Source organism: Rhopalosiphum padi, chromosome 1 (assembly GCF_020882245.1).
Source record: "Rhopalosiphum padi isolate XX-2018 chromosome 1, ASM2088224v1, whole genome shotgun sequence".
NCBI classification, from domain to species: domain Eukaryota; kingdom Metazoa; phylum Arthropoda; class Insecta; order Hemiptera; family Aphididae; genus Rhopalosiphum; species Rhopalosiphum padi.
This window is the reverse complement of record NC_083597.1, coordinates 13075861-13088283: the sequence shown is the minus strand read 5'-3', so window position 1 is coordinate 13088283 and position 12423 is coordinate 13075861. Positions and strand designations below refer to the sequence as shown.

General features: G+C 23.1%; 1 protein-coding gene across 2 annotated transcripts; it reads left to right on the top strand.

The window, feature by feature from the left end:
• Nucleotides 1-5653: 5653 nt before the first annotated feature.
• LOC132932388 (uncharacterized) lies at nucleotides 5654-12150 on the top strand. Of its 2 annotated transcripts, none has more exons than XM_060998747.1 (3): nucleotides 5654-6260; nucleotides 11700-11809; nucleotides 11891-12150. In XM_060998747.1, exons 1-3 carry the CDS (start codon nucleotides 6151-6153, stop codon nucleotides 12067-12069), a joined length of 399 nt encoding a protein of 132 aa, XP_060854730.1. In that variant the 5' UTR covers nucleotides 5654-6150; the 3' UTR covers nucleotides 12070-12150. The 2 variants fall into 2 exon arrangements, with proteins under 2 accessions (XP_060854730.1, XP_060854731.1); XM_060998748.1 differs by having other exon boundaries at nucleotides 5660-6260; nucleotides 11700-11800.
• The last annotated feature ends 273 nt before the right edge of the window (nucleotides 12151-12423 follow it).

The following is a 12423-nucleotide window of genomic DNA, read 5'->3' as shown; positions in this document are numbered from 1 at the left end:
TACAAACATTTATAACATACGCCTATGTGCTATTTTATGTCGTTAATATTATTTTAAAAATGAATTGACATTTAATGAATTTTGAAAAATCTACAACTTTTCTTACATTTTTATTGATAATTAAATTTTGAAGTGAGCCATAAAGTCATGAACATAATTTTAAAGTTGTAATATCTTATAAATAGTTACAACTCATTTTAATATTAAAATATTAATAAAAGCCTACAATACACCCTATACAATATTCTTGAGATTATTATCTTAAACATACTTTTACATTTTTATTTTTATTTCTTCTATTTATTGCTAATTATTACTTTTTATTAATTTTAATTTTGATTGTATATTAAAACCATCAATACAAATTTAATTCTTCTAAAAGTATATATATTTTGCTATAGAATGATGCACATTTGTAGATGGTGAAAATACATATAACGGGTGACGGGTCTAACATCCTTTTAACACCTATATCTAATATCTGCGAAAAAACGAACGTGAAATTAGTTTTTTGAATGATCAAGAATATAATCTTTAGAGTTGTAATAGTACGTTAAAATTGTTAAAAACGTTTGATCGATATCATATGAAAATACAATAGGTACTATTTATTTATAACGTTGTATTTGATATCTGTTTTAATTTGTATAACAAATAATATTATTGCGGCCTACTTAAACTTAAGTAGGCTAAACTTTGTTTTGTTTTTGAGGATAAAGGGGAACCTAAGTTATTTTGATTAGATCCGAGAAATATGTTTCTTATGATATATATTTCTACGTCTTGTATATATTTAGGTCGTGTTTTAAGCGACCAAATAAATTTATAAAGCCTTTCAATTTAATTAAATAATTAATAAGAAATCCCGGATTTATTTTAAACTTAAAAATTTACATAAAAATATCTTAGGCAGATTGACATGAATGTGTTGACAACTGGTTGTTGTAACAAAGTCGGTCCTATATTTATATGTCTATATAAAGGATTAGTGTGTCTTATATCATTATGGGGTGATGTTTTCACCATATTAAAATAGATTGATTAGAATATTTACGTAGAGCTAGTAAAAATGCTAATTCATGCAAAATCTTTATAGAGATGGATTTGCTTCAATTATTAGCACACTACGATTGATCTTAGAGGAATAGTTAGATTAAAGTTTTTATTATAGATTTTATTTTTAGTTCTTCGAAATTTGATAAATATTATTTATCAGTTTTTATAAAAATATTAGAGAATATTATTAAACAAATAGTATTTATATCAGCTTTTACTATCATTGTTTCAATATTGAACATATTTACTATATTCTTAAATCTCTTAAATAAAATCTATCGTTAGAAATAGTTTTAATAAACAACCATTCAATAATTATTAATATTATTTGATAGATAGGTACATAGAAATTCCAAATTAAAAAATAAAATATTTAATACTTATTTATTATATATTTTTTATCAGTTAATATAATTTTTAAGAAAAAAATAAAAGGTATAAAATATTATGTATAATATATTAAAAGTATTTAAGCTTAAACAAATAGGTATTTGACTAATATTTATGTATTATTTAATTATTATAATTAGTTCAGGTAAAATATATAAATATAAATGTGTATTAAAATATCAAATCTATAAGGATTTAAATAAATAGTGCTTCTAATATACTTTAAGTAAGCTACTTTTAGTTATAAAACAACAATATACCGAGTTAAATAACTTATTAAATGTAGTTAATCTAATTTAAATATTGGTCTAATTTATTTTATATTATATATTATATAATGTTGGTAGTAAGTTTATCAATATAATATATTTAAATAATTTATAAATGCATGTATCTATACAGATAATTATTTATTTATGGTGAACATTAGGTATAACATTATATTGAACATTTTAAATTTATTATCCTATTAAATAGTATGGTATAATTAATTTAAACTGTTGCGGTATTTTTACTTCAAAGTTTAAAATGATTTTTTCTATAATATTTTTAAATAATTGTTTTTATTAATGATCCAACAAATAACACGTAACAGTAAATATAGGTATACTGCTTATATCTATATGATACAAAATAATACCTTTTTACCCATGCATTTTTTTTTACATACTCTGTGAAAACAATTTTGTCAATCGACTGATATTACTTTTATTTTATATCGCTGTGTGTATCTAAATAATACTTACTTCATTAGATTTTTAAACTTAACAGATGCTCAAGCTAAGTGCTACCAAAGGGTGGCTCCTTAATCACCTAACCCCAATATTGTTTTTATCCTTATCTCACATTTACTTATTGTGCTTAATTCTATAAATTGTGTATTTCATATATAAAAAACTTAACAGAAATCGCTTTTAACTCATAATTAATCAATGTTAATACAACTCCAGTGATTTTAAAAGAGTTATATTGATTTAACGAGTAACACATTTTTGTTAATTTGGTTATCATGCATAACATCTAAAAATTATATAGCTCAACAAAAAAATGAAATACATCAAAAAATACTGTAACGACAAAAAAAATAAATGATTTTACTATACCTAGTTGTTTTAGGTAATAAGTAGGTACCCTTGAAAAGCACATCCAGATGTATACTACAAATTCTAATTAATTTATATGAGCTACTTAATAATAAAAATAATAATAAATTATCTCGTCCTCCCATTCAATTATACTATTAGGTATAGCCTAAACGTACACATCTACGATCTACCTAATATTTTCATATGGTCATGGTGACATGGTGATAGTTGTATTAAGTGTTCTATGGTTTTTAGTTTATTTTTATAAATTTGAATTGGTTGGACTTAGAAAAATAGAAAAATCAGACCAATTAACAATAGACATCATTATATCTTCTTTAGAGTCTCTAAAAAGCCCTTATAGTGCACATTTATACGTTACAATAATAGTATGACGCTGTTACTGCAGGTATTATGCAAAGATTAAAAAGTTATGAAATCAGTTATAATGTATGTTACTTAATAAAGTGTTTTAGGAATCGGAAATATACCTAGATTATTCTTAGTCTATTTTTATAAAAAATGCTTGATCATTTATTATTATTATATTATATTTTGCTATAACCTATATATGTAGATATGTAAAATGCCTTAGTAATATAAAATGGTACAACACATAAGTTTTTATAGGAGTTTCGAAAAAGTAATAGGTATTCATGGAAAATAATAATTTTGTGATAATTATCAACTTGGAGATAAAATAATGAACATTTTACTCGTGCCGGGAAATTTTGTCCGATATTTGGTGCCAAGTCCACCTGACTATCGCAATCAACGGCATTGCACATTTATTGTATAAAAATAAAATAACATTTTCACGACCATTGTTTTAGAATAAATTTGACTTGCGACTAATTGTACCACGACTAATTAACGAGACACCACGGGTCGGTTCGTTTGTAATTCTAGAACTGTCGCTTTAATGTTGTATAGGTACCTACTATATTATACTAGTATAGTAGGTAGTATATGTACGTACTCGCGGGCCCTATCCACCCACAGTATTTGATTAATTTGTTTACAAAACACATTATTACCAAAACAAAATAAAAACTTTAATTAATTTATAATTGTATACAATTATTCCGACCATAGTTATCATCAAATGTACCTATAACTACGTATATAGTTGATTTCTCAAATGTCTGATTAATTGTAAGGAAGTAAAAACACACACACATACACATATTGTATATACATATTTATTTATTTTGCAATAAATTTTATGAACGACATAAATTTAGTAAGCATACACATGTATGAATGTATCTTAAAATTTAAATCCATATACCATAGTTTTGTATAGATTAAAGATTTTTGTTTGTGGACACAGGGCAATATAAGGAGTCCGATTTTTAATACATATTGTATAATGATAGAAAACTATAATACATTTTATACATAAACCGTTCAAATTACACTGACGAGTAACACAATATTTAATTACATTTCGAAAAGTTTCATTAGCGGCTGATAGTGTAACATAATTTAAAGTTCAAAATTCACCAATTAGAACCGCAATCATTACTATAATATTCAATCATTATATAGCCTTGAAAATTGTAATTTTTTAGGTAAGTACCTATATGATCATTTATATTTTTAAAAAATATTCACTCCAAACTCTAAAAATATTATCATCATATTATAATTTATAATACTACATAATTTATCATTAATAATTTGAAAAAATACGAGTATGTTATATTAATAATTGATTTAAAGAGTAAAATAAATTTTTTAAATATTTAATATACTATAGAAATTAGAAAGTACATTAATATAATAAATATTAGTATTCAAATTATTTTAAGTTGTATCTTTTAGCTAACTATAAAGTATAATATTTAATATTTTTTTAATATTATCGTATATCATATGAGTATTGAGTATAGGCAGTTAAGTAGAATATACGTAACTGTAGTCTATAGATTAGGTACAACATAATTTTATGATAAGCTTAAATTGTACAAACTATTTTGTCATTATGATTTCTGATTTTTATGGCTAATAAAATAAAATAAACATGTTAAAATAATTTAATTTAAATAATTATATAAATACTTACAATATAATATACTTAAATACACTTAATACCAAATTTACTCAAAAATTTTAATTAATAAAGTTAATGGTTTTAATATTTTTACTTAAATACAAATGATATTAAAAATATTTGGGTGAATTAAATAATTTAAAGCATTCTATAGTTTATTTAAATCCTAAAAATAAATAATAAATAAGAACTATTAAATAACCTTAGAATAGTTTATTCATATAACTCAACATAATAGTACTTATAATCTAACCTTATTTGTAAGTTTATCCTAATACATTTATTTAATTAAAAATAATAATTATTTCTCTAATTTATCAATAGATCAATTATCAACAGAATGACAATGTTTAAGGGCCACATACAGGCCACAGGGTACTAATAACACAATTGTATACAAAAACACTGTAAGCCAATTCAAATTTTCAGTAAATATAGAATCTTATATTTTTACAATAATCAATATTAAAATAAATATAAGGTTATTATGTATATTTGTATAACAAATTTACAACTGATTATAATATTATACTTGTACGTTTAGATAATATATTATGTAAATAACCTAATGTATACAATAATAAGTAATAACACATACTTCGTGGAGTTTATAATTGAGAAAATATTAATACATCTTAACTGCGTCTCCATGGCCCAATTTTATTATCCAATATTTAAGATAGTTATTAATTTTATGAAGGGTAGTATTGAAATATATCCCGCCTCTATTTTTGTATTTTAATAACGTCAGGTTTTTATGAATTTTTTCAATTTTTGTTGGTGTATATAGTATAAAGTTTAAAGTAAAAACAAAAACAGTCGCAAGAGGTTTTTTTTTGCGATTCAACTAAGATTTGTTTTCCTTTTTTTTTTTTGCATTTCCAACGATCCATTTTGCGAGGGTCTATTTTTTCGATAAGGGCGTGTCGTTGTGTAAATTTTAACACTATTTCAATATGCACAAGATGAATGTGATGTATGTGAATGAACAAAAGCACTAAACTGTATAGGAGTATTAAAATAACCGTGAAAATAAAATATTCACAATATCCGCTATAACTCTATGTCTAATAATGTTATTAGATAATAACCAATTACAGAGTTCGTTAAAGGTAGAAAAGTAGAAAAGTAAATATGAAAAAAAAAACTTCTTCGATCTACTCGACATGTAGCGTAACATCGCTTGACCTGGCGTACCACCCTGTTACCGGCTCTGAAACATTAATCCGACACGGTTATTCATTATTATTATAAATTCAGGCACCTGTCATTATTCACCGACACGTATTTAAACACACACGCCCGCAGTTCAGCACTTTGGCAATTATACGATTGTTCCCGATTAATATAGCATAGACACCGAATAAATTATTGCGAGCGTCCCGAAACATTGTTAATGTTATTTAATTGTGAATTTTTTTTAAAATATTAAAATAAATGAAACATTATTATCTTTTAATTTGGTTACATTAATAAATTAATTAGTGACAAGTAGTAATTTTACCGTCGTTCAAGCTGAATAGAGAAAATAGGTCTTGGTTACCAGAGATACGGGTCAATAGAATGGACTTAGGAGACCGGAGGATCCGTCGTAACAAACCAAAAACCAAATGTCATGAGAGAAAAAACAATCATAAAGAAACTTATCAGTGGAAGATCAAAGGAAAAATAAAGTAAGTAAGAAATTAAACTAATATAAATGAAAAATTTATTTCAAAAATATCATTTATGTACTTTACAATTAAATCTTCGTAATTTAAGTATTCTATAATTGAATTCGTTAATTTATAATAAAACAATTTATGCATACAAATTAATTTTAAATATCAAGTAAATTTACTTTTTTTTAAATGATTGTTGTGTTAATCAGCAAAAAAAAAATTAAACTTAATTAAACTTATTGATATCATTTATTGTATAATTGTAAGACTATTAAATATAAGAATGTATTATTCTTATTATTATTATATAATTTATAATTTTATATGGATCAAGAATTGTGATTCCATTCAAATGTCCAAGCTCCAAAGGCGTTTCGACGCAAGATAAGTATCATTTAACATTTTTTGACAAATTAATTATCAATTTAAAACAAAAGAATCAAGAACAATTTATTTCAATTTCTATATAAAAAATAAAAAATGCTGATTTTATTAAATAAAAAGTTTAGTTTTTGCCAACTGAATATCTTATAAAGTTTGAATATCAACCATTTGAAATTACGCTTGAAAATAAGATAAAATTAATTTTTTTATTTAAATATTTAAATAATTTATATCCTGGATATCGTAAAAATTAAATAAAAAAAAACATTCTATGTAAATTATTTTACGTAACTCATAAACCACCCGTTTATATATTTTAATAATGACGCATCATTATAATAAACGAAACAAATAAAAACTGAATAAAAAAATTACTGTCGAAAAAGGGTTACGATTTTAAAATTAAGAGTTTATGTTGTCCCTTGATTCTGTTGAAACAGTAAAAAAAAATATTTGTATCCAAGTATTAACAATTTGTATAGATATAGTTAGCAATTCTAATATATATAAAATAGTATAGACTAAAGTTATATTTGTAAAATAAGAATTTAATAGTTATGACATGACTTATGTAGGTGCTATTTGATGTTTTAACAGTTAACAAAATAATTACAAAAACTTGTAAAATTGTTTACTATATTTTATAAGTTATAACACAGTTATACCCATTAAAATCACTTTTATTTATAATTTTTATATCACTGGCTATATAAGAGAAGTTTTTATTAATATATTTATTCTTAATCGCAACATTGCATTAATCCAGTCAATTACGCGGCTCACGAAATGTTCATAATTTATACAAATGTAAATTCGTTAAGCACGTACACACAGTTATCATATATTTTATGTTATTGTACTTTATCAGTAACGTTTTTATGTGTTAGAAAATGTATACAAAATTAATTAATTTTAATTTTATTATTTAAAAAATGTATGAAACTGTTTTATAATATAATAGTGTATTATGTCACATTTGTTAATAATATAGTCAACATTATTATTTTTATTTTTATTATATTATATTTTTCAGAAACGTATTTTCTATGTTTTAATTTTTTTTTATGCTATCAAGTTATTGAAAAGATATTTTGGTCCAAGAATTGTAATACGATTCGTTGAACCAATAGCATGAATTTTAGTTATAAAAAAAAAAAATTAAAGCTTCTTAAATTGTACGGATATCTTAACTAATTAAAATAGGCATATTATAAAGTTACTTTTATACTTCTCTTATCGTTTACTATTTAATTTTCTTAACAACAAAGGTTAGAACGTTAGATAAAATCTACTTTATAAAAAATAAGTCTAATTTTCAATTTTTATTTATTATATAAAGTAAATAGCTATTTTTATTGTTTAATTAATTTAAATAATTTATTTACTTAACAATCGTTTAATTTATGTGAAGTGAAATAAGCCTATTGTTACAATTGTTTTATTTTATAAAAATATATATACTTTTAAATAGTAGTGTTTAACTAATAAATGTTTATTTATAAAAAAAAAAACCTTTAAAGTGATGTAAACTGTAAATATCCCAACGTTCAAAAGTGAACTCAGAAAATCTAATTTACTTATATTTTAAATTTCTAGAATACTTAGATATCTATAATGATAAAAACTGTGTTTAAGGCAGCTGGTGTTAATGTCATCCTGTCCTCAAAAATATACTGTAGGGAAATAGTAATCCTGCACTGTTGAATTAACCAATTTTTATTATAATCTTTTTAATTAATAGAGTAAAGTATTTAACAGCATTTATTAAATTTTGTAATTCAATATTTTAACAATTACTTGAAATAAAATGAAAAATTGGAGTTCAGTTCAGTGCAGTCTATAAAACATCTTCTATCAGATAAAAATAGTTACTAAACTCCAAATATTTTACGATGAGACGTGAGAGTTTTTCCTGCGAAGTTCTTTTTGTAACTATAATATATATATTGTACTAGCCTATAGTTATGGGGCAGTAGATTAGTGGATAAGTGTACAATTAAAGTGGAAACTAAAATATGATTTTCAAAATTCATAAAATTGTAGTGCAATTTAAGTGGCAAATTTGGAGTTTTTACATTTAGCTGTAAAATCATTGCAATTTCGAATATCTAATAACAAAATAATAAAAACTTTAAGTTTAATGATAAATCATTATTATTATACGAAAACAATTCTGATTAAAGGTAGTCAGTCAGCTTATACATCTCTAAGAATGTTTTATTATGTATTTATATTGTTATTGGAATTTTTTTTTTATGGTAAATTAAACTAATATTATATTATATACTCGTAATAACAATATTAACAAAATTTATTCATAATGTAATAAAACTAATTATAGATATACTGTAACTAATTTACAAGTCAATACTTGCATGCAATGTACTAGGTATAGGTTCATGGTATAAGTATGTAATTTAAAATTAATCTGATTTTTTTTTAATTTCACTGTATATCGTAAATAATAACATAAGTAATTGTGAAAAGTTATAAGTCTAAGATTTACAAATAATATTTTTTTAATTAAAAAAAAAAATGACCAAAATCTTTTTTTTCGTTTAAATATTTTATTTTGTAAAATTGGAACTATACTAAGTATAATGTATAAAAAATAATTGCATATTAAGTTTTTAAATTTAATTAAGAAAGACTTATGAGGAACTTTTCATAACATTTTCAAGCTTTTTTGACAAACACAAAAATTTTAATCACTTTTAACAGAAAAAAAAGGTTTTAAATATCTAAAAATAACTCAAAAAGAGGTTAAGTATTTTAAAATTGTTAATAATCTAAAAAAAGCCAATATTTTATGTAAATAATTTGAAATAACTATGTTTATTTTTGAATTACAATAAAATAACAAAATAGAATTCTTAAAATTTTAAAAACAAAAAAAATTATTAAATTAACATCATTATAATACACTAGAAATATTAAAAAATAATAATATCAATATTGATATATATAATATATATATATAACATTTATTATAAATACTATTATTTATAATCATTGCAAATACTAACAATACATTCATTACATTGTTCAGAATTTAAATAACGTTAATTCGTCTAATTTACGTATTATATCTCAATAATGTATCATTTATTATATTTAAAATTAAATTAGTTATAAAATATTTTGTTTAATACATTTAATATTATAAATTCCATAGTTGGAATATAAGCACACAAATAAATTCAACATGATAAGTATCTAAATAATGAATTGTGAATCGTATACATATATTTTATCGTTTATAATAATTAGTAAGCTATTAGCATATTTAAGTATGATGAATATTAGAGTTAAAGAAAATTATATACTAAAAAAGTAATAAGCTAGTGGTAATTAATACAATTAATGCCAATTTATTTAACAATATAACTGTATAAGTTTGTAAAATAATTAAATAAAAACTCAACTAATTTAAGTGAAGAACTAATATATATTTGTACACACTGTCTTTATAAAAATCATTGATATACATTTAATCAATGTTAAGATATTGGAAATCGGATCTAGCATGTGACAAGTGTCTATATGTAGAAATTTATATTTTATATTATATTATATTACTTTGGAAGGATTAAATAGAACCAGACATTATTTATTATTATATATTTTTTTTTAATATTTTGTGTCCCCCGCACTCCCCGTTGATAAATTAATAACTCATTGGCCATACAGCTTGTTTCAATATAAACTACACTATATATTGACTCTAAAAATACAAATAAAATGAATGTTGATACAATTGTATTATTATAGATGATATAAAATTATTGAAATATTAAATACATCATGCGTTTGATTTATAAGTTATTAATTTTTGTATACTTATAAGTTAATACTAATGAAGTAATGAATCATTAGCTAGGTTTGTTAAATAATAAATTATTATTTTTATAAAAGAAAAAAATAATTTTTAAAAATTTAAAAGCATATTTGTTTATAAGACGTGTTAACAGTACAAAGTACGAGTAATGAAGTTAAAATTAAATTATTAACACAAAAGTTATGTAACAAACTGTTAGATTTAGATAATCAACTAACGTGCAATTGGCGCAAAAAACGGATTAGATACAAGACGTAAAAATATATAACACAATAAAGACATGCCTTGCATAGTTGAATTTCATTAAAATTTGCGTCTACCTATGTTAACATGAGAGGTTAAATGATCTATTTTTCAATAATTACTTCATTTATTAGCTGTTTACATCAAGTATTAATAATAGTTTATAAAAATAAATATTATAATATAGACTACATACTGTTGGAAATTTTCGATATTATTTCTATTTCTAGAAAGAAAGAAAGAAAAATTAAATATATCTAATCGATTTATTGTTTATAAATAAATTTAATTATTGAAAATAATATGGATGATTATAATTTATAGGTAATTGTAGTGAATTAGTTGATGTTAGCACTAACAATTACAAATGTAAGTACATTGAAATAAAATCTACGTAGAGTTTATTCAATTAATTAAAACAAAAATTAAGAGCACTAAATTAAAAAATATAAAATTATTATTGTAAAATAATGAAATACCGAGTTAGTATAAAAGGTAATGAAAAATAATTAATAACATAATGAATATAAAATAAAATATCATAAATTATTACCCAATAAATAATAATGGGTAATATTCTTAAATAAATAAAATAATATAACCTTAGGATTCTTTTGATAAATTATAAAAAAACAAAGAACATTTTTTTGTAATAAGAAAAAAATTGCTTATTAATTATGAAAAATTACAACATTCAGTGATATTTTAATAAAGTTTAGGAATTCTAGCGAATTCTTGAATAAATTATATAATAATTAAATTGTTTTTATAGTTTATTATTAAAATTGTGTATAAAACCAACTTACTAAAGTAGTCACCTTTTCTTTGGTCAACTTGCTTGCGCGATTACTGTTTATTCAGATAAATTATACTCTGAAAAATAGTTCGATTCAAACGTACTAATTGCGTATTTTGTTGTCGAGTTCCTTGCCCTACACCAGCTGAAATTTCGTCGGTGGTAAAATAATTTTATTCGTATTTTTCAGGTGTCCGGACAAAGGGACAACAAAAATTCAAAAACCTGCTCAGATCAACCCTCTAATGACAGTACTGATGAGTTCTCGGCCTCAACTCGACCAACCAACCAGTAAAATTCGTTAATATTGTTTCTTTTTTCTATGAACATAATACATTATTATTATTATTAATAATGTTTAATGAACTTTTTTGAGCACAGATGATGGGACTTGTACTGAAAGAGTGCCGCTGACTGCGTACAGGACCGTGGTCCTGGAACTTCCTGAAAACCTGCAGTATAAACCAGCCGTAAAGAAGTCAACTCTTGCTTGTAAATTAGCAACCCGAAAATGCATTGTGCCCGATCCTAATAAATTGAAATTGAGCTTGAGATGGTAAATGTACGTGTTGTAAAAATAATGATTATATAATAAGAATCAGCGATTAAGTTGTGTCTTTAATAAACGTGGTCGGTTTTTTTGTGTTTTATTTTTTTATTGAAAAGGGCTGAGTGACCAACGGCTTTTGTAAGTTTTATGCTTACTCGGCGCTCATTAGCTGACCCAGCAACATTGCAGCCAGGGTATACCTATCCCAAGCGGGTGATTTATGAATTCTATTCAAGGCGGTTTTCAACGCAGCGTTAGAGAAAATAAAAAAAGAACAAAGTTGTCGACCGTTTTTCAATTAATCTCCGTTGAGGTCATTTCATCGTACACTCGACATTATATAACACGCTTATGCTAATGCGTA

Bases quoted from the DNA above. Each gene is read 5' to 3' on its own strand.
- LOC132932388 (XM_060998747.1), top strand. From the start codon at position 6,151: ATGGACTTAGGAGACCGGAGGATCCGTCGTAACAAACCAAAAACCAAA. The intron at 6,261-11,699 runs GTAAGTAAGAAA...CGTATTTTTCAG, and splicing joins AAGATCAAAGGAAAAATAAA to GTGTCCGGACAAAGGGACAA. The intron at 11,810-11,890 runs GTTAATATTGTT...TTTTGAGCACAG, and splicing joins CCAACCAACCAGTAAAATTC to ATGATGGGACTTGTACTGAA.